Below are 19152 nucleotides of genomic sequence, written 5' to 3' on the forward strand. Positions count from 1 at the left end.
TTCCTCAGAGCTAGCCTCTGTGCTGGCCAACAAAGGAGCTTATGGTGGAATGACAGGAGGGAAGCTGGGCGGGGGCCTGGCAGCAGCCTGCCCAGCCCACGCACCCCAGAATGTGGGGGTGCAGCCTGAGAGCGGCGGCAATGATTCACCCACGGACACCGCGGCAATGAGCATTTGCTTGGCTCCTGCTGTATACCAGGCTTGGCCTTGGCAGCGTGAACAGGGATTAGGATACCCTTGTCCTTGGCTCCCAAATGCTCAGAGGTCAGCAAGAGGATCAACGCTGGGGACACCTAGCTACTGAGAGAGTCCACTCCAACAGACTGAACGACCAAGAAAGGGCATGAACAGGAGGTTCACAGGGTGCTGTGCTGAGGGTCAACGAAACCTTTCTGGAAGAAGAGGGTCTGAGAAAAAATGAGTGGAGGGAAGAGCAGACCCGGTGGGATCCGACACGAGAACCGCTACCCTTCAGGCGACCAGCTTGGGAGAGGAGAAAGGAGACTCCCATGAGCTGGAAAATACCTGAAGAAATTAAAAGCACAGAAGATAAGCCTGTTCGGAAGCAGGTCACAGAGAGTCCGCGCCAGCGAACCTGCCACTGGTGTTAAGCTCTTACTGGATATGAAGTGGGACTGGTGGGGGGTGGAAGGTTACAGCGGTGAAGTCTGGGCGATCACGTACGTCCAGCGCCCCACCCTGCAAGTGAATCAGGACCCGGGAGCGCCTCCTAGTTCCTAGGCATGAGCTTTGCTTCCGGCTATGAGCATCGGACCTGCTTTCCATGTTTTACTTAAGGGGGGGTGGTTTCCAGGATGCTTCAGAATGTCACCTTTGTACTCAATGACTCCCTGGTCTTTCAGTCCGGGATGTCCTTCTCCCCCTTCCTTTGAGGCCACCCCAGCCGGCCAAGCAGTGGTTATTTCACAATGGCCAAGGAGAGCCAAGCTTTCTGCAAATGAGGAAGTTGCCTCTGGAACCGTCATTGTTTTGGGGCCGAGACACTCCGACTTGGAGAGAGACAGAGGTGAACTTTTGAACATCTGCCAGAACCCACGGCTGGTCAGGTGGCAGACTTGGGTGTGCAGAGTATCTGGAGGAGCCCGGGTCGCGCAGCACGCTCTTCAGGGTCTGGTGGGGGTGGCTGGATGGGTGTGCTCGGCCGTTCAGCTTTCTCTTGGCCAGAAACGCAAGAACTGCTGGGCTGGCAAACTCTATGGAGTCCATCAGGTCTTTCCTGAGGTATGTGGTCCTTTAATTACGAGTGCAAGTTATTAACAACCCCCCGATTGCCAAGGTACCTGGGCAGCCATGCCTTTAAATGTTTCCCTGTGACTCCAACGTGCGGGCAGGTGTGCGAAGCCCTGTGTTAGAGGGAGGGCGGTCAGCCCCAGGCAGACGGATAGCTTTGTTCTTCGGGGGTGCAGCTGGGGGCCAGCAGCTCAGACAGGTTCACGCTCTCCTTGCAAACAGGCAAACAGTGTTGTTGCTTTCCTGCCCCCAGGATTATCCCAGACTTCTGGGGTTTCCTCCTGGTCTGGATCATCTTTGCCAAGGGTGAGTTCCCAATCTCCTCATTCTCGGTGAGCAATCTTCCAACAGTTGATTGAACCAAAAGCCAATTTTGGGGTCTCAGGACGGTGGAGCTGATGTGTCACTTGTAAATGACAGCCTGCCCTCAGGGGGATTCTGGACACAACCCGGGGATACCTGGGTTAAGAGGCCTCTTGGGAGTTCTCTAGAGGGTCAGTTTCATCCTACTGGGGTTTTGACTCTAACTGGGGATACTGAGAACTCCCCCCCCCCCAAAAAAACACTGGGATTCTGGCCAGAAGAGAGCCTAGAGGGAGATGTAGCCCAAGGCTACCCCAGTCCAGACCGTGTGCATGGGTTAGCATCTCCCGGAGCTGCTCCAGGCTGGGAATTCTGTGCTCAGAGGAAGGGCAAGTCATTGTTCCAGCCCAGGACCAGAACCCGGTCTCCCTGCCAAGTCAGACGAGGTGTGTTCCATTCCCTCCACCCTGTTTCTAAACATTTACATGCTTTGAATGATTTAATTACCCGAAAAAGAACTTACCTTGTCAACGTGATTAGCAATCTCTATTAATCGCTGCTTAACTTTTTCCAGATCTTTTCCTTGCCTCTGAAACTTAATAATTTTAAATGTCAGCATTAACAACAGCAAGAATATCAATCAAATCTCATCTTCCCTGCTCCTGGAAACGTGAAGTCTTAAGCTTCCCAAACCACCCGGGACCCTCCACGGCTTACGGTGAAATGAGTTCCCATCCTGACGAGTAATTTCCCTGTCTGGGGACTTTCTGCAACTCCCTGAAATTTGCCCAAGCCAAGTGCTCAGAAGACAGTAACTTCTGCGATTTTTCCAGCCTCATAAATGATGGAGGCCGTGACATGTTTTGGCAGAGAAAACAGACAATGAGAAGGCAGTCCAAAGCCATTTTTCATATCATCAACTTGATTTTAACTTCCTCAGAAATTTCCTTTATATTTGTTTTTTAAAAACTAAACAGTAAAAGTAATAGAAGCTCATGGCACCGAGTCGAACAGCAAGGAGGAGAAGGGGGGAATGTTAATGAATCCCCTTCTCCCCTCATCTGACCTTCCTGCATGGGAACGATTCTCTGAGCAACTGTCAAGCCGGTGTCATTCACGGGTGTCGGCTGATTTCCCGAGAAGAAGTTGCCTGATTCACAACATGGACTGGAGGCAAGGAACGAATGCAGAGAAGATCGTCTAAAATGATGGTCATGGAATTGGAAACTAACTGGAGAGAAAACTAACCTAGCATCAAAGCAGGCTTCAGAAGGTAGGGTTTTCTGCTGTATACCCCCGCGGCCTGGATTCTTCAATTCATTTTGGGTCAGGAGGGATGGACAATTTTGCACCAAACTTTCCTCCCAAATGTGTCAGAATATATTCTAAAGTCATCTGCCATTTCCCCCAAGTAACTTCTTCTGGAGACCTTAGCTACAGAGTAGCTCTGCTTTTCCTGAAGTCCTGGTTTTTACTTGGTAATATCAGATACATTTACCATATTTGGTGCTCTCTAATACCAAAAACCACTTTTTTCAATGGGTTGTTGCAATGTTTTTAAGGGCTCATGGAATATGGAGTTAATCAGAACAAGTAATAACCTGCTACACATTTTCGTTTCTGTATTTATTTATTTACTTATTTTAACCAACTGTACTGAGAAGTTTGAGAAAGTTCTTACCTCCCGGTTGTCTGCTACAATAACCAGCTCTACGTACTTGGTCATCTTGAGGGTTTCTCTTTTATGCTGCCAAAAGCAAACACAGATTTGATTTCCCTTCACACCTCTCTGGGGCTTCCAGCACACTGCCTGTAACTCTGGACCCCAGCACTTTGCCCAAGGGGAGACTATCTTCACCACCGCCACCGGCAGCATCCCCCCCCCCCCACCCCGTTCCCTCTAAAAGTTCATCTCCAACCCCAACGACCTCTGTCAAACCTCCTGCCCATGAGTGACTGGTTTCCCTTTCCACGTGGGAAATCCTTAAGAAAGGAATCTGGTGAGCCTGCTGAATTGCTGACGGTGGGATCAGAACAAGTCAAGACCATTAGTCAATGAAGCAGGCACATGACGAACAAGACAAAGCCTCTGGAACAGGAGCCGGCTGACGGCGGCTCGTTCGGGTGGCACGTGGCACAGAGCAGATCCCTCCAGAAGATGACGGATTCAGTGTCTTCTCTGTGTTGCTTTCCCCTTTACGATCGAGTGTTGGGATTGAGGAAAGTGAAAGAGAATGTATTTTGAGGAGAGACTGCATGACCCTCCTGGGGAAACACTAACTAACCCGCTTCAGGCAGCTGATTTCTTGTGGCCGATCATGTAAACATCACGTCAGAGCAAAGGACGATGGCGGTCTGGAGACCAGGGGACAGCCAAGCTGATAAACGGAACAGAGTCAGATGAAGAGGTGGTGCTAGCAGTAAGACCAGAAGGAAAGGGAAGAGACAGAATAGAAAGAAACAGAGTCAAGAAAAACTAGAAAGACTGAACTATTTGCCATGGGAGCAGAGGGCGGGCGGGAGGCGGAGTGGGACAGTTGGGAGGAATGAGGGAGCTGCACATCAAGGCGCACGGATGGAGAAGATGTCGAACTCCCCCTGAACTAAAGGCAGCCTCTGAAGTGGGTTACATTTTAATCAAGTTTCCTCAAAAAAACATTTGCACTCTTCCATGAATTACTGGGAGAATCCCAAAGGCATTTTTAGGAGAAAAAGAGCAATTCATGGAGGGTGGTCTCAAAAAGCAAACATTAAAAACAAAAAAACAAAGCCTTCTGTTTCTGCAATAAAATGTGGTTGGAGGAAACCGGGGGCTGAGGTGGGCTTGGTCCTCGCCGGCGACGGCCTGGTTTCTGCGTTAACGGCACTGTTTCACGTTTAAAACTCTCATGCTCTAACCACGCTTTCAGACAAAAGCAAAAATGACCGAGGCATGCTTTGAATCAGCTTTCCAGTCACATAATCCTGAGGGACACATCTTTTATAAAACAAATCCCCGTCAGTCCGGGATCTTCCAAACAGAGTTTTACAAGAAAAATGTTTGTATCATAGCAGTGTTCCTGTTCACTGCCCAACCGTGCTGATTCATGAATTTAGGGATCCCTCAAGAAATCTGGAAACCTTATGGAGAAGGGAAAAATAAAGCACCAGAAAAGGTATAATTTCTCATACTTTTACAAGGTTATGAGAAAAAAAAGTCAAGCTTAGTGACTACGTGGTGCAGGCTTGCTTCCTGGTGATAACCGCCTACTCAGAGAGGAAGAAAGATGAACCCCAGTGGTACCCACTGGTGTCCACAGAATGAGCCACCTTTAAAAGGGGCGAAGATCTTACCCCTTTTCCTTCTCGAGGTGTGAAAGAAGCTGATGTCTCTGTCTGTCCCCTCCCCACCCCCCGTGCCAACTTCCCGATTAACCATGAACACATACAGCTAATCATACAAAAGAACATAGAGCTCTGTGGCAGAAAAAACCCAATTAATCTCCCCTTGAAAAACCCGCTGAAAGGGCCTTGGTTGTTTAGATGTTTATACCTTTCAGACCACGAAGGGGTGAAATAAATGATTGGGGGATTTTTCCAAGTGACCTTGGATCACCGTTTAGAAAATACACAATTCCAGATAATGAAAACAAACACATGAACACAATTTTCCTGTCTCTGCAGTTTTCAGAGAAGTCCAAACTTTCTCATGAATTCAGAGAAATGCAAGCTCAGAGAGCAGCCTAACCACATAATAATAAAAAACCATGGGGGAGGGGCCGGCTCATGGCCGCGAACATTCATTCTTCCATCAGCGGCACACAGAGAGGCTTAAATTACCTCCACATGACTTCGACCTATCTGGGCTGTCCGGTTAAAAAGAAAAAAAGAAATCGTATTTAAAATTTTTGATATGCAGAGCAACATTTGAAACTGGTGGCTTGACTGAATTTTCATTTTTGGGGTTATAAACAAAAGCCCTTCCCCAAACAGATAGGAGCAATAGCGTCTGAGGATGGCCCAGTGGTCTCCGTTCCAAGGCGGAGACCGAGGCGTTCTCGGAGTCTTGCTCAAGAAGGAACGAGTTCCCAGGCCTCTCAAAGTTATCACAGCCAAGTTCCCAAAGACAGGCTATCCCCCGACAGGCTGCAGAGGAAACTCTGGCACGGGGGCCTTAACCCAGCCCAACTCAAGTCAGAAAAGCAAGTCGAGATTAGGATTTCAATAAACGCTTATCATACCTCCTCCCTCCTCTGGACCAGACTCTGTGTATCTTTTATGCACCCCACAGATATCTACGATGGCTCTCTCTGTGTGTTTGGCACTAGGTCGGGTGCTGGGGACAGAGGGACAGACGAGAAACCCAAGGTCCCGGACTCATGAGGCTCGCATTCCAGGAGGGGTTAGGAGACAGGGTGACAATAAAAAAATCAACAAAAATAAAGCTTAGTCTGTAGAAGGGGCAACAATAGACATAAACAGCGTGTGCAAGGAGAATAAAGATGGGGGCGTGTGATGAAGGCAGCTGCAGCCCGAGGATGAGAGGTCTGGATGTGTGCGGGGATCAGTGTTCAGGTAGATGGAACAGCAGCTGCAGAAGTTCTGAGGCTGGGAGGCCTTGGAGTGTCGTGGCAACAGGCATGATGGCTGCATGGTCTAGGGAGGGAGGGAGGAGTGTAGATGAGCTACGGATGGGGAAACTGTGGCCAGGACAAGGAGGCTGAAGCATCCTCCAGTGACCTGAGCGCAACGGGGAGCCCCTGCACAGAAGCACGCTGGCTGCTGGGAGAATGGATCATGGGAAGACAGTAGTGGAAGCCAGGAGTGCGGGTGATTGCCGGTGACAGTTTGGGACAGGAACCGTGGAGATCGGCAAACAGACTCCAGCTGGGTGTGATACAACCAGCAACACAAGGACCGCAACAATGAAGCCGGGGCCCATGCCTCTGTAGGTGGCCAGATCAGCAAATTAAATGAATCCAGTTTGGTTTGATTTTCCTTTGAGTGAAAAAGGGTCTCTGTCGGCTCCCGTGAGGCCTCCTCTGAGGCCACTTTGTGAATATTTATGAGCTGATCCCTGGTCTTTGCCTGCCAGGCCCTCTCTGCCGTCCTGCCACTGGCTTGTGCAGGGGTCCGGGGGTGGGGTGGGGGTGAAACACACGGATCACACCCGCGTGGGATACGGCCCCCGGGGCCCCACTGATGGGCGAGCTGCACAAGCAACCGGCAAGAGAGACAGTGAGCGGGAGGACGGGCTCCGCCTGACGGACTGAGTGCGAACAGGGGCGCGGGCAGCACACTGCAGGGTGGTCCGCAAAGCCAATGGCGGCGGCAGCTCTGTTACTCATTGATTCAGAGTTTCAGGGGACGTAAGTGTCAACAGGAATCTGCACCTGGACAGTTTGGGGGCTCAACTCACGCGGAGGGAGGCTCGGAGCTCAGGGCCAGAGAGGCCATGGCACTGAGCAAGGTCTGGGAAGGGGCAGCCAAGGCAGCGCGAGGAGCTGATTCGGGCGCTCGGGGCAGGTGTGGGCGCGCAGGTGGTCAAGTGCGAGAGGTGGCAGCCGTGCCCGCTGGAAAGATGGAGGCCACGTGGTTCCGGCCCCTTCCTGATGCTCAGCTCTGCTCAGGCTTGGCACAGGCTGTAGACTCCCGTTGCCGTGACTGTCTTCCACCGAACGAACGGGAGAGGCTGTCTAGGAATCGGAAGCCATCGCATAGGCCCATCGCAGAAGGGCTGTGTTTGGGGACACGTGGCAGCCGGAGCGAACCCGGCTTCCTACAGGAAGTATTGCCTTTTCCATTTGACTCATAATTACCCACGCTAATGGAGGGGAACCACAGCACAGATAATCCCCAAAGAAGGGGTAATTCAAACATAATTTACATTTGCCTTTGGGAGGCATTATGTGATTTTTCTCCCGCAGTGAATTTCCCAAGCCTTCGCCTCTCTCTGGCTCAGGCCAGTGTTAGAATCAGTCTGCCTTCTGGCCCGGCTCCTTGATGGAAGGAAGGAGCATGGAGAGTCAGAGGGCGGCTGGGGGTGGGGGGCAGGGCACTAGGGAGGGGTGGGGAGGGGGGACTCCGGGACCCTGCAGAGGCGAGGTCACATTACAAGGCCATGTGACCGCAGGCACCCTTCCAGGAGCCACTTGGGTTCTCACTCAAACCCAACGTAGGGCCTTGTAAAAATGACAAACCATAGCTCGAGCCTGTATTACTGCCGGTGCAAACCCCGAGCGCTGATTTATTCCTGCTGCTCTGTGAAAGGAAACGCAAATATCTGCAGAAAAACCTCAGCCTGCAAACCAGGCTTCGCCCTGGTGAACATTCCGCGGGGGCAGAAGATGCGGGCGGAAGGCGGGCACGGCTGCTGCATCGCGGGAACAGGAGGAGCCCGCAGCAGCCGCAGCAGTTACATTGATTTTTTTTTTTTTTTTTTTGAGTGTAAAATCAGGGGGTGGGAGTGAGGCAGGTGCGTGGCCTCCTTACGCTCACTGGAGTCGCTGTCCCAAAGCATGTGGTCTCCCATTCCAATCCCCAAGGAGTCCCCTTATTTAAGAATCACGTTTCATATCGTTTTCGTTGTGTAGATGTACTTTGTGTCATATTTTTCTCTTCCACTGAAACAATCACAAGGAGTTTTAGAGAAAAACGTTGAGGACAGAGCTGTTGCCTTGCCTTTTCAATTTAAAGGTTCATTTGCACCCCAATGTGCGTTATTAACAAAACAACATTGTTATTCAGGCTTTGCGCTCTCTTCTCTGAGTCGGGACTGGAAATTACGGTGCCAGCCACCGTCCCAGACAGCCAGAGGCTTCGTTAAGGAACTAAAATACGGCTGGCAAGCAGACACGGAGCCTTGTACTTCTGCATGAAACGGCAAACGTATTCGGGTGTCACTTAAACTGTCAAGTTATAAATCTCACAACGTGGGCCCCGTACATTCAACAAGGTGATCCAAGACAAGCGCCTTGAAAACAAAATGCGAATGTCCTCCTTGTTTGTGACTGGAAAACCTACAGCGTAATCACCTCTTCTCTCAGGTCTGGGATGAAGGCGAGAGTGTTGGAAGAGTAAAATAAACCTGACCTGGGACCGTGGAGGCGGGTCTCTGTGATTCCAAGTCTTCAATCTGTCGCTCTAAAATGGGTGGGAGGGGGGAGAAAGGCAGGACGAAACTCTCTCGAGCTCTGTTCACGTGTGTGTGTGTGCGGGGGGTTCAAGCTCTGATCCCTGGGTCTCCACTCCTGAGTATCTGTGTCAAGGTGGGTCACCGTCCCAGACGCGTCTCTCCCCCGCCGTGTGAAGGGCACGGGGGGCAGCGCGCACCCGCCGTCGGAAACCTTGTGAGCAAAGTAGAAAATAGAGGACAGCAGGGTCACACAGGCAGATCGCCGGGACAGGGAGAAACAATGAAACGGAATTGAAGGTTAGGGAAACACAATTCACAGGTGCGAGGGAAGTTTTACAAATGAGAAGAAAACATTTAGGATCATGTTTCCTGTTTGAACGCGGAATAAAAATGATGAGGAATGAACAAAGAGGAATAATCTGTACGCCGTACTGAGTGTTAAGTCAGGAAAGAGGAAATGTGCTGTCTTTTAAGTGGAACCTTGAAGAACATGTCTCTAGACCACCCAGTGTTAGCACAGTTGACATCGTATCTATGAAATCCTGATGCCTTGTCAACAGAGGAACAGGAAAGCCAGAGACGAAAATCAGGAAATTGTTCAGAATTTCCTATCTGGTTGCACTCATTCCAAGTCAGGGCCCCCAGCCAAATGTGGCTACCCTCACTCCTTTTTTAGAGTGTTCTACGGCTGGGGCGCCTGGGTGGCTCAGTGGGCTCAGCCTTCTGCTCAGGTCATAGTCCCAGATCCCGGGATCGGAGCCTCACATAGGCTCCCTGCTCAGTGGGGAGCCTGCCTCTCCCTCATCCCTTGCCCTTCCTCCCCACTCATGCGTGTGCTCTAAGCTCTTTCACTCACTTTTTCTCAAATAAGTAAAATCTTAAAAAAAAACAAAAACAAAAACAAGAGTGTTCTGCTGTGGCCTGTGGCACCCAAGTAATACTGGACATAGAAAGGTCAGGCAGCCATTTGGGGTGGAGGTTTCCTGATAATGTACCAGAGAGTACCAGAGCCCCTGTGTTTCTGTCTGCTTAGCAGGCAGGAAGATCTGTGGCCTGGGCTTCACCAGGCAACGACTCTTCCCCCTTCTGCGGCAGAAGGAGAGAAGTTTGATGAGCAGAGCCAGGAGCAGGTGGCCAGAAAACACGGGAGTGTTTGGACAGTCTCAGGAAGGAAGGAAGGACAGGCACGGGCAGCAGGGACAGTAAGCAACCCTCCTTAGCCACACCGTGTGGCCAAGATTCCATTCACCTCTGCAGGGGCACGCAGGCAAAGACTGGGGATGTTATGCAAATCATAACAAAGACCCCAGCTGTACAACGGACTTGCTAATATAGAAGGCTCCACATTGTCTTTCTCCTGCTGAGGAAGGGGAGCTGCATTCTTGTCTTGTTTATCATTGTGGGTGCAGTGGTGCGACCCTGGATCTATTCCACAGTAGCTTCTCACTGACCACAGTGAGTGGTAATTTTGTCGGCCTCTGAGCCAGACTTTACGCAGCACAGTCTGAGGAGTCTGAGGCAGCCATTTGCAAAAACAGTGATGGAGGTTTCGGTAACAGTGATGGATGCTGTGCGCACAAGATATCGCCCACTCCAGATCCCCCCACACAACATGCAGACAACGAAACTTCTCCAGCTGTCTTCGCCCTGGAGCCCCCTAGCTAGAGCCCCCACTCCCCGGAAGCATGACCCTGATTCCCCCCTACCCTTCTTGGCCACGTCCGGGAGGGTGGTGGGAGCCAGTTCCCTGCAGGGAGCGCAGACGTGCTGTGATGTGACCCGCAGGACCCCCACGTGCCCTTCAGCTTCTCCACCGGGAAGAGCTTGTATTTGTTTGTTTCACTTTCCATTGGTTCCAAGATATAGGTGCTATTTTCAAATGTAATAAGTCCCCTGTTGAAGAAGAAATAAGAAAAAAAAAATATAATTTTAAGCGTAGTTTCTTGTTTATGGCCAAGGCTCTGTTCTTAATGAGAGAAGAAATACAAGGAGAAAAGCCAATTTATTTATATTCTCAGGTTTTTAATTGGGAAGGACATTTCTGAGCCACATGTTTGCATGGATTCATCTTGCAAATGTTTTGAAAACAAGTCTGGGAAATGTTTTGTTTCAAGTATTTTACTGTAAAGAGTTGACTGTGTTTAGCCTCTATGTGTTTTTTTTTTTAAATTTTGATTTATAATTTTTTTCTTCTCAAAGATATATTTCTGGGGAAAAGAGTTGAGAGATGTTTCATCTGCTTAGAAAGTAACTCTATCTGAGTTAGCAGATGGGAAGGGAAATCTTTTTCTTTAAAGGAAAATCCTTGCATGTGAATTATTCAGCCCGATCAACTACGCTTCCTAAATATTTGAAAGGATTCTGATAGGAGGTTGAGTATAAACCTACACTTATTTATGGGAGCCGTGAATAAAGGAAGCTGTGTAGGCGCACGAAGCATTAGAACTGCTTCTGGAAGGCTGAGCTCTGCCCTCTGCTCTGTGTTAAAGTTGGATCACTCCACATAGGAACCACGACTACTGGGAGATGTCCCAGCCCCGAGGTTGGCGAGGCAGCCTTCAGAGTCTGGCAGTCTGGGGGTAAGCTCTAGGTCCGTGACCTTGACCTCTTTGAAGCTTGGTTTCCTTACCTGGAAAATGGGACTGTAATACCTATTTCTCAGGGCTGCTCTGTCATCCAGTTAAAACTTTTAGCCTGTGGAGGCCATAAATCAGTGTTTAAATGGGAGTTTAAGTCCTCTTTGTCATTAAAAAGGGCACATCCATGGATGAGGCTGCTGTTAACATGTTATTCCAAATACCAAACTCGTGACAATTTCAGGAAGATCTTGTGTTTTGATAACACGTCTGCCCACAGACGAGCCATTCATGACTCCCTGACGTGAAACAGAGCAGTAGTATGATAAATCCACTTCTGGGAATGAGAATAAAAAACCTTTGAAGTAACTTTTAGATTTGGGTATAAAAGTTTAAGTTCTTTTAAAAAAATAGACAAATGTGCTGAACATTCCACCTTGTAGAGACAGACAGTGGTATCAGGCCATGGACCACAGTGCTTGTCTGACCTAGGCAGTGTCTGCTTCCCAGAAACGAGCAGAGCTAACCCAGAGGTGTCAGCCTCCTTCAAGTGATGGGGAACATTGGCCTACTTGATGGTTTTTGTCTCTCTCTTTTCCAGAGTGAGACAGTAAAGTATTTTAACTTAAAAGGCTCTTTTTGATATTGAAAGATGGATTTTCTTTGGAGAAATGGCAATTTGAGTAATAGTAAACTGGCAGTTTTAAGACTTCCCACATAATAACGGAAGCTTCTAGGGAACTTCCATTCTTTAGGCAACCACCGTCTCTCCACTAGAGAAATGCCTCACATTTTCGAGTGAGACTTATTGCACTGTAAGCCGACATGTCTAACATAGTAAACCTTAACCTTTTTTGAGACATGAACCCTTTTACACTCTCCCTTGAAAAATACACATGTGTGTATATTGCAATATTTTGCAGATAATGTCTGAAGACTGGGAACTATGGATGAGGTTCAGGGGCTCCAGGTTTAGGGCAGCAGCTCTAATAAATAATTTATATTGCATCAACCCAAGGACTTGAGCCTGCCTTTGTCCTTAAGACATAGCTGAAAAAGTTGGTTTCTCCATCAGTTTTCTTCAGAAAATTTCAGCCTTTTTCCAAAACAGGGACCTTGTGAAATGTTCCCTTGTCATTCATTATTGTTTATTACAGTCATTCACTCATGTTATGCCTATCGTTCCAAGTTTAGCCTGTGTGCTGTGGAAGCAAGCACCGTCCTATGTTTCTTGAAGGCCCATTTTATTTAGTTGCTCTTAAATTTTAATAGAATGATGGGATTTCAATACTCAAATAGTATGGAAGGAAGAGTAAGGAGTCAAGTGTGTATTTGGAATACAAATGGTGAGCAAATCCTCTCTACTCAGTTCATTGTTATTCAGCTGGTTTGCTCTATCAGTCCTATGTAATGAAGTTATAGACAAAGGCAAAGAGAAAGATCTTGCCCGGGATGCCTGTGCCCCAACTCATGTCTTTGTGTGTCTCTAGCAGATCACATGGACATGACTTTGGCCATCAACTCTGTTGGGGTGGCTTGTATCTCTTCTTAAAAAGTTCTTTGTGAAATAAGACTTAGATTTCTCAGTTTGGAATGGGTAACAGGGGATTTTTGTTTATTAAAGTTCATTTTAAATAGCCTCAATTAAGAAAGAGTACTTAAAAATGATAGGCCAAGGGAATGTGGAAGACAGACACCCTTGAAAGGAATATATGGATTTGCTAAAAAATCGACCTTCCTGTCCTAAAACAAAGATGATACCAACATTTCATTTGATACCGCAACGTTTTCTCTTTTGCGTTAGCGTTAAGTAGGCTGGACGCTCACAGTAAAACATGTCACTAAGTTGTAATCATGAGAAACAAATTACTGAAAAAGTTTTTCTACTTAATGGAAAATTTTTAGAAATTGTTACTTAGTCATAAAAATGTTCTCATATCTCCTTTTATCTTTCAAGTCATCCAAAGGCCAGATGTTGAGAAACTGGGGTGAAGGCTCTCCCTTCGCTCAGAACAATTGGCAGCCTGTAGGACAACTTAATTAAATAATTGCTTTGGACTGTCGTGGGTATAATTAATCATTTAGCCCTAGAGATTGCTGGAAACAACAGTGGACACAAAATTCAAGGATTCAGGGTTGCTGAGATGTAAAATTTTGATGTTCTCACAGCCCTTGCTGGCCCCAAGCTAGATAAGCGAGTGTAATTTAAGTGGAATGTCAAAGATATTTAGCTGTAAACTTAGATTTGGAAGTATCTCAGAGTATGGAATTTAAACCCAGCAGACTTTGAAGTTGGGGTTCTTTCCCCTTGCCAGAGTGGGGCAGAAAAATGAAGACCCCAGGTACCTTCTCTAGGGGGACATTAGGAGAAGTTGGGAGGATTGGGAGGATGCTGGAGGGTACGGGACCGGCCAGCATGGCGGGCAGTGGACTGGGTGTAGTTCATGGTGGAAGAAGAGAAAACGGGGGTTGGGGGTGACGAGGGCCACTCCGATGGTGCTCTGCCCGGGCTGTGCCCCTTGCACTAATCACCCAGTGGATCTGCACACGGTTGCAGCTCTGGGGATTGTCCCCACTGTCCAAGGCTGGTGGGAGGCTGGAGGCAGAGCTGGGACCTGTGTGCCCCAGCCCTGCACCTTTCAGCCATCCAGCGCTCCGGTCTCCCCCTAGCGCTCTTCTGAGAGGGGTCTGTACAAGGAGGAGCACAACGGGGGAGAAAAAAGTCAGAGGAAACAGGTAGCCTTCCTTTACATTGTAAAATCCTATCATTTTTCCTTCAATAGAAACTGAGGGGAATCTATTAAAATTTTAAGTTGACTTTGTGAGCTTTCAAAGTGAAAACTCAGGAGGCCTGTATTTCCTCGAGATAAGTTTTTGTTTTTCTCAAAATTCAGTTTTTAATCTCCAAAGCAACAGTGCATCAGGCAATAACATGGCTTAATGTGGCTGTCCTTATTACAATTTTTCTTGCTACCCCAAGGCAAGCTGGAGAGAGGCATGGATTTTGACTACCTGTAATAAGGTAACGATTAGAATATATGAATTACCCGGACTAGCTCCATGTTCAATTGCTAATTGAATTTTCTTACAAAAAAAAAAAAAAAAAAAAAAGACTTTTGGTCTCAATACCAGGCTGCCAATCATCAGTTGGAAATGCGGTTGGCATGAAATCTAATTTCAGCTCTTTCCTGGGGGAGCCCAGGGGTAAACATAATCTCCCACCGCACTTACGCTGGCTACAGCGATGGCGGCGGTTAGTAGTGAACACGCAGGCACTGGAGGGCTCACTGCCAGCAAGTAATTTCCATGGGTACGACTCATGGACGATCAAGACAAATTTGCATTGTCCCCTACTACGTGGGAAGCCCTGGGCGGGCTCTGGTAGAACCACAAAGACATCTCACCACGGTTCTCATTTCAAATGTAATTCATACCAGGGTCTGGGAGGCATATGACAAGAGAGGTAAAATGTTAGACTATTATAAAAGATTCTAATAGTAGTTGGGACTGGCACATCAATACTAATAATAATAATAACAGCAGCTTGGATTTATGGAGGCACCGCCCGCTGAGCCAGGCTCCTTTTTAAAAAGAACAGTTGATCGAGAGATGATTCAAATACCATTAAGTTCACTGTTAAAGCAGGCAATTCAGTGACTTTTAATACATTCGATGAGATGTGCCAACATCACCACTGACTCTAGAACATTTTCATCACCTCTTCAAAAACCATGTCCCCGCTATCTGTCACTCCATGGGCTCTCCTGCCCCATGAGCCCGGCTTCTGAATCCTCTGTTTTCTCTAATAATTACAGCAATCCTTTCAGAGCAGGTATCATAAGCCCCTTTTACTAAGAGGATACCAAGGCTAAGAGCCCGAGGTCACTGTGATGGGTGAAATCGTGTTGCCCAAAAGAATATGTTTGACTCCCAGCCCTTGACCCTGTGAATGGGACCCTTGGAAATAGTCTTTGCAGATGGGGTCTTGTTAAGATCTCAAGATGAGCTTCTCCTGGGCTGACAGTGGGCCCTAAATTCAATAACATGTGCCCCCTTCGAGAAAAAGGAGAAGACAGAGACATAGTGGGGAGGCCACGTGAAGGTGACAGCAGAAACCTGTGACGGGGTGACCAGCCAGGGCAGGCCGGCGGTGGCCAGTAGCCACTCGGAGTCAGGAGTCAGGCATGGGGAGAAGCCTCAGTCCAATGCTGAGGACTCCTTGACCTCAGACTCCCGGCCTCGAGAAAGGGGACTATACATTTCTGTGGCTCTTGGCCCCCAAGCATGTGGTGACTTCTTCTGGTGGCTCTAGGACTCTCACACAGTCACCCAGCTGGTCAGCAGCACAGCCAGGACCGCCCAGCTGTGGACCTGGCCCCCGAGCCATTCCCTCCTCCACGGCCACGCTAGGGTGGGCCCTCTCTCCTCCGCACCAAGGACTCCCTCTGAGGAGGGCACGGCTGAGTTCTGAATGCAAAGTCTGCCCACGGGCTGGACGGTCAGCTCGGTGCTGACTGAAGGAGCATCACCCACCACCCATGCAAAATGGGGGGCCCTGCGGGGAGTTTTGGAGGATGGGGACCTGGAGGGTGGGGAGCACGAAGGTCCAGGTGAGCGGCCTTGAAGGAGCAGGAGCCAGGAGAAAGTGCAGAGTGCGCAAACACCCCACGCACACGAGGGTGTGGGCGAATGGCCGGTGGGGGCCGTGGAAGGAAGGTGGGCACAGCATTTGGGCTTCCTCCTCTGTCTCCACCCTTCACCTTGGCTTTGGCCTTGGCTGCCCTGCGGCCTCACTGCAGGCTCCACACCCTCCATGCGGACTTAAGGTGCCTCTTGCTCACACTTCCAACTCCCGCCGCCCATGCTCTGCCCTTGCTGTCCGCTCCTTCCTCGGCCTTTCCCCTCCCCGACCCGGGGGGGGGGGGGGTCTCTACGGATCCGCAGGCTCCTTCCGTGGAACCGGGGGTGCCCGGCCCTCTGGCCTGTGGGATGCAGCTGCTTCCAGGCTAGGGCCATGTTCTGTTCCTCCGGGCTCCCACCCAACGGCCTCGCACCGTTCCTGCCGCAGCCCCCTGGCGGGATCGACGTTCCAGGCCGATGCAAGCTTCCGCCCAGCCGACCTTCAGGACGGCCCGGCATCCCGGTCCCTTCCGCGGGTCTCCGGTTCTGCGCACGCCCACGTCGCAGCTCTCGCGACACGGTGCCCACATGGCTTCTGGCTGCTTTCCACACCCAGGGAGGATCTTCCTCATTCGCAGTGGTTTTCCCGGCCCGGCACCAGGACTGGCATGACCGGCGGGGGATCGGGACGCGAGAAGCCGGCCCGCGAGCGGTTGCACACACGTGTGAGTGGGAACGGTGGCACACGGGTGTGAGGGAGCAAGAGGCTCTGATCGCAGGCTGCAGGAAGCCCTGTGGCTCCGCGTGCGGGGGTGAGGGCAGGACTTCTGTTATGAGCAGGCAGTGTTTCTGAAACACGACCTTCTGGAATGTGCAAGATGGCTGTGAAAGGAAGGGAGGAGGCAGGAAGCACGGGTGGGAGGCAGCTGAACAGTCTCGGAGCAAGGGTTGGGGGGGGGGGCAACGCGGAAGTCTGCGGGGTCTGCGGGAGCACCAGCGGGGTCATCAAAGGTCACCACGGGCCAAGCTTTGGATCGAGAGATGGGCTGGACCTTCCGTGGAAAAGCGGTAGGAGGAGAGCCCATCTGGGGACTGAGGAGTTCAGATTTGGACGCTTTGGCATTTGAGGCAGAGTGGGGCAGGGAGCGCTGACACTTGACCTTGGGCGACCTTCAGGATGGACACCAGGGCAGACCAGCAGACAGATCAGTTGTGATCCCAGCACTGGTTTCCACCAATGTTCCCACAGGACCACGAACGCACGTCTCCTCCTCCTTCGGAGGAGGCCAGGACAAGAAGCAGGGCCAGAGGTGGCAGGTGTGGCCAGAGGGCTGAGGGCAGGTAGCGGAGGCCAGGTCCTAGCCTAGAAGCTGAGGGAGCAGAGGGTCTCAGTGCAGAGCTCAAGGCCGAATTGACTTTACCTCCTCTCTAGCCCATTTCTTCCTTAATATGACCTTAGAGATGTTTTAAAAATTTGGACTGGCCAAGGAATGCCTGGGTGCCCGTCGGTGAAGCTTCTGACTCTTGACTTCGGCTCGGGTCATGATCTCAAGATTGTGGGATCGAGCCCCACATCTGGCTCTGCCCTCAGCACTGAGTCTACTTGTCTCTGTCCCTCGGCTCCTTCCCCATTCTCTCTCTCTCTCTCTCTCTCTCTCAAATAAATGAATTACTTAAAAAAAATTCAGACTGGCAAAGATTGTCACTGACCACTTAATGACTTGGGGAGAGCATGTTTTCTCCACTGAGGTTGCCTGAGCACCTATAACTTTCCAGGTTTTAGGCTGAGCCCAGTGCCCCGCCTGCCTGGAACTCACGGTCTGGCAGACAGGAAAGGGAATGCAAGGTCAGCTCTGTGCGCCTGACTTTCTGGCCCGTTAGGCCACTTGGCGGCAGGCCATTTAGGTTGAGCTGTGAGATCTGATAAAAAACCACACCCATCCAGGTGAGGGACCTGGAGTGAAGGCGTGAGGGGCCAGGAAGGCGGTGAGCCATGGCGCTGGACGTGGGGGCCTGCGGGAAGCCCGTGGCTCAGTTTCCAGCCTGCCTTGCCCCCTCTGTCTGCTCTTCCTCCTAGGTTCCTTCCTCCTCTTACTTTATCAGCGGAGATTTCTGGGTGAGTTTTTCAAATGGGTCAATTCAACTTGTCTGTTAAATTGTAAATAATAAAATAATAATACAGTATAAAAGCAGAACTTTTTTTTTTCTTTTACAATGGTTGCCTTTCCCTTAAATTGCAAATGATTATTTTCATTATAATGGTTATTTCTGACTCCATGGACCATAACGCTGGTTAATTCTTTTGAAAAATAAATTGACTATTTTTCAGTAGTATGGGACAAGTGTATTCATTCCTACATTCTGTGCGATATTTGATTTCATCATATAAAATTTGGTGCAGCAAACTTTGTTTATTATACAGTTTAAAGGAACATAATAATATATGTCCTCACTGGGGTAACAAAGAGACTTACATCTGAATATTTATATGCAACTGAATTTCTGAAAACATTTTGTGCTGTCTCTCACATCGAAGGCGAGTGCTGAGAGCTCCAGGCACTACAAGCAATGTATCAGAAATGTTCCCCATCGTGAAGGTCCTTACAACAAGGTATACGAACAGAGCGAGGAGCCTTAACGCAGGGGTGTGAAGAGATGTTTATAAATCACCTGCTCCGTGGCAGGAAAGGGCTGCCTGTGACGGTGCAGACGAGGCAGGGTTGATCTGCATGGGGAGAATCTTTGGGAGGCAGGGACGGGCCTTCATGCAGGACACATCATTTGATTTGTTGAAGCTTTTAAAGCCAAATGGAAGGCAGAGAGAGAAGCATGTCCCAGGCAGAAGGACAGCAGGGACAAAGACGAGGAGATGCATGAGGAATGCTCTGGAAACAGCTAGAAAACAGTGGAATTGGGGTGGGGGGGCTTCCTCAAGGTAGAGCTGTGCCTTCCCGTGGCTCTGGTGAGCATCACAGGAGAACACGCAGAGGCGCATAAATGCGGGAGATGCCTCTTTCTTGAGACAGAAGCTGTGCCTTGGAACAGCGTCGCATGGTGTGGGGACCAGGCTGCCGATGGCGGAGCCTCCGTCAGGAGCTCTCACCATGGTGGTAGTAACACCGCCCCACCCTCAGGGAAGCAGAAACCGTAAGGATGATGAGGAAGAAGGTCTGGCCCCCACCGTGTGTCACCACTACCCCAGGGGACACGTGTGTGTGCACATGTGTGTACATGCATCTGAGAGAGTGTTAGTATGTGTGTGTAAGTCCACAAGTGCGAGTGTGCCAG

The 19152-nt window shown here is 49.7% G+C and overlaps 1 protein-coding gene across 3 annotated transcripts in view; it reads right to left on the bottom strand.

Moving 5' to 3' along the window:
* Positions 1-19152, bottom strand: part of ADAM12 (ADAM metallopeptidase domain 12) — a 335028-nt gene that overhangs the window by 80546 nt on the left and 235330 nt on the right. For all 3 annotated transcript variants that reach the window (XM_059398802.1, XM_059398803.1, XM_059398804.1), the window contains exons 6-8: positions 10375-10561; positions 3236-3301; positions 2078-2149 (exon numbers count right to left, since the gene is read on the bottom strand). In XM_059398802.1, coding sequence (XP_059254785.1) covers positions 2078-2149; positions 3236-3301; positions 10375-10561 — 325 coding nt within the window. The remainder of the gene's footprint in view (positions 1-2077; positions 2150-3235; positions 3302-10374; positions 10562-19152) is intronic.

Source organism: Mustela nigripes, chromosome 4 (genome assembly GCF_022355385.1).
Source record: "Mustela nigripes isolate SB6536 chromosome 4, MUSNIG.SB6536, whole genome shotgun sequence".
In the NCBI taxonomy this organism is placed as follows: Eukaryota; Metazoa; Chordata; class Mammalia; order Carnivora; family Mustelidae; genus Mustela; species Mustela nigripes.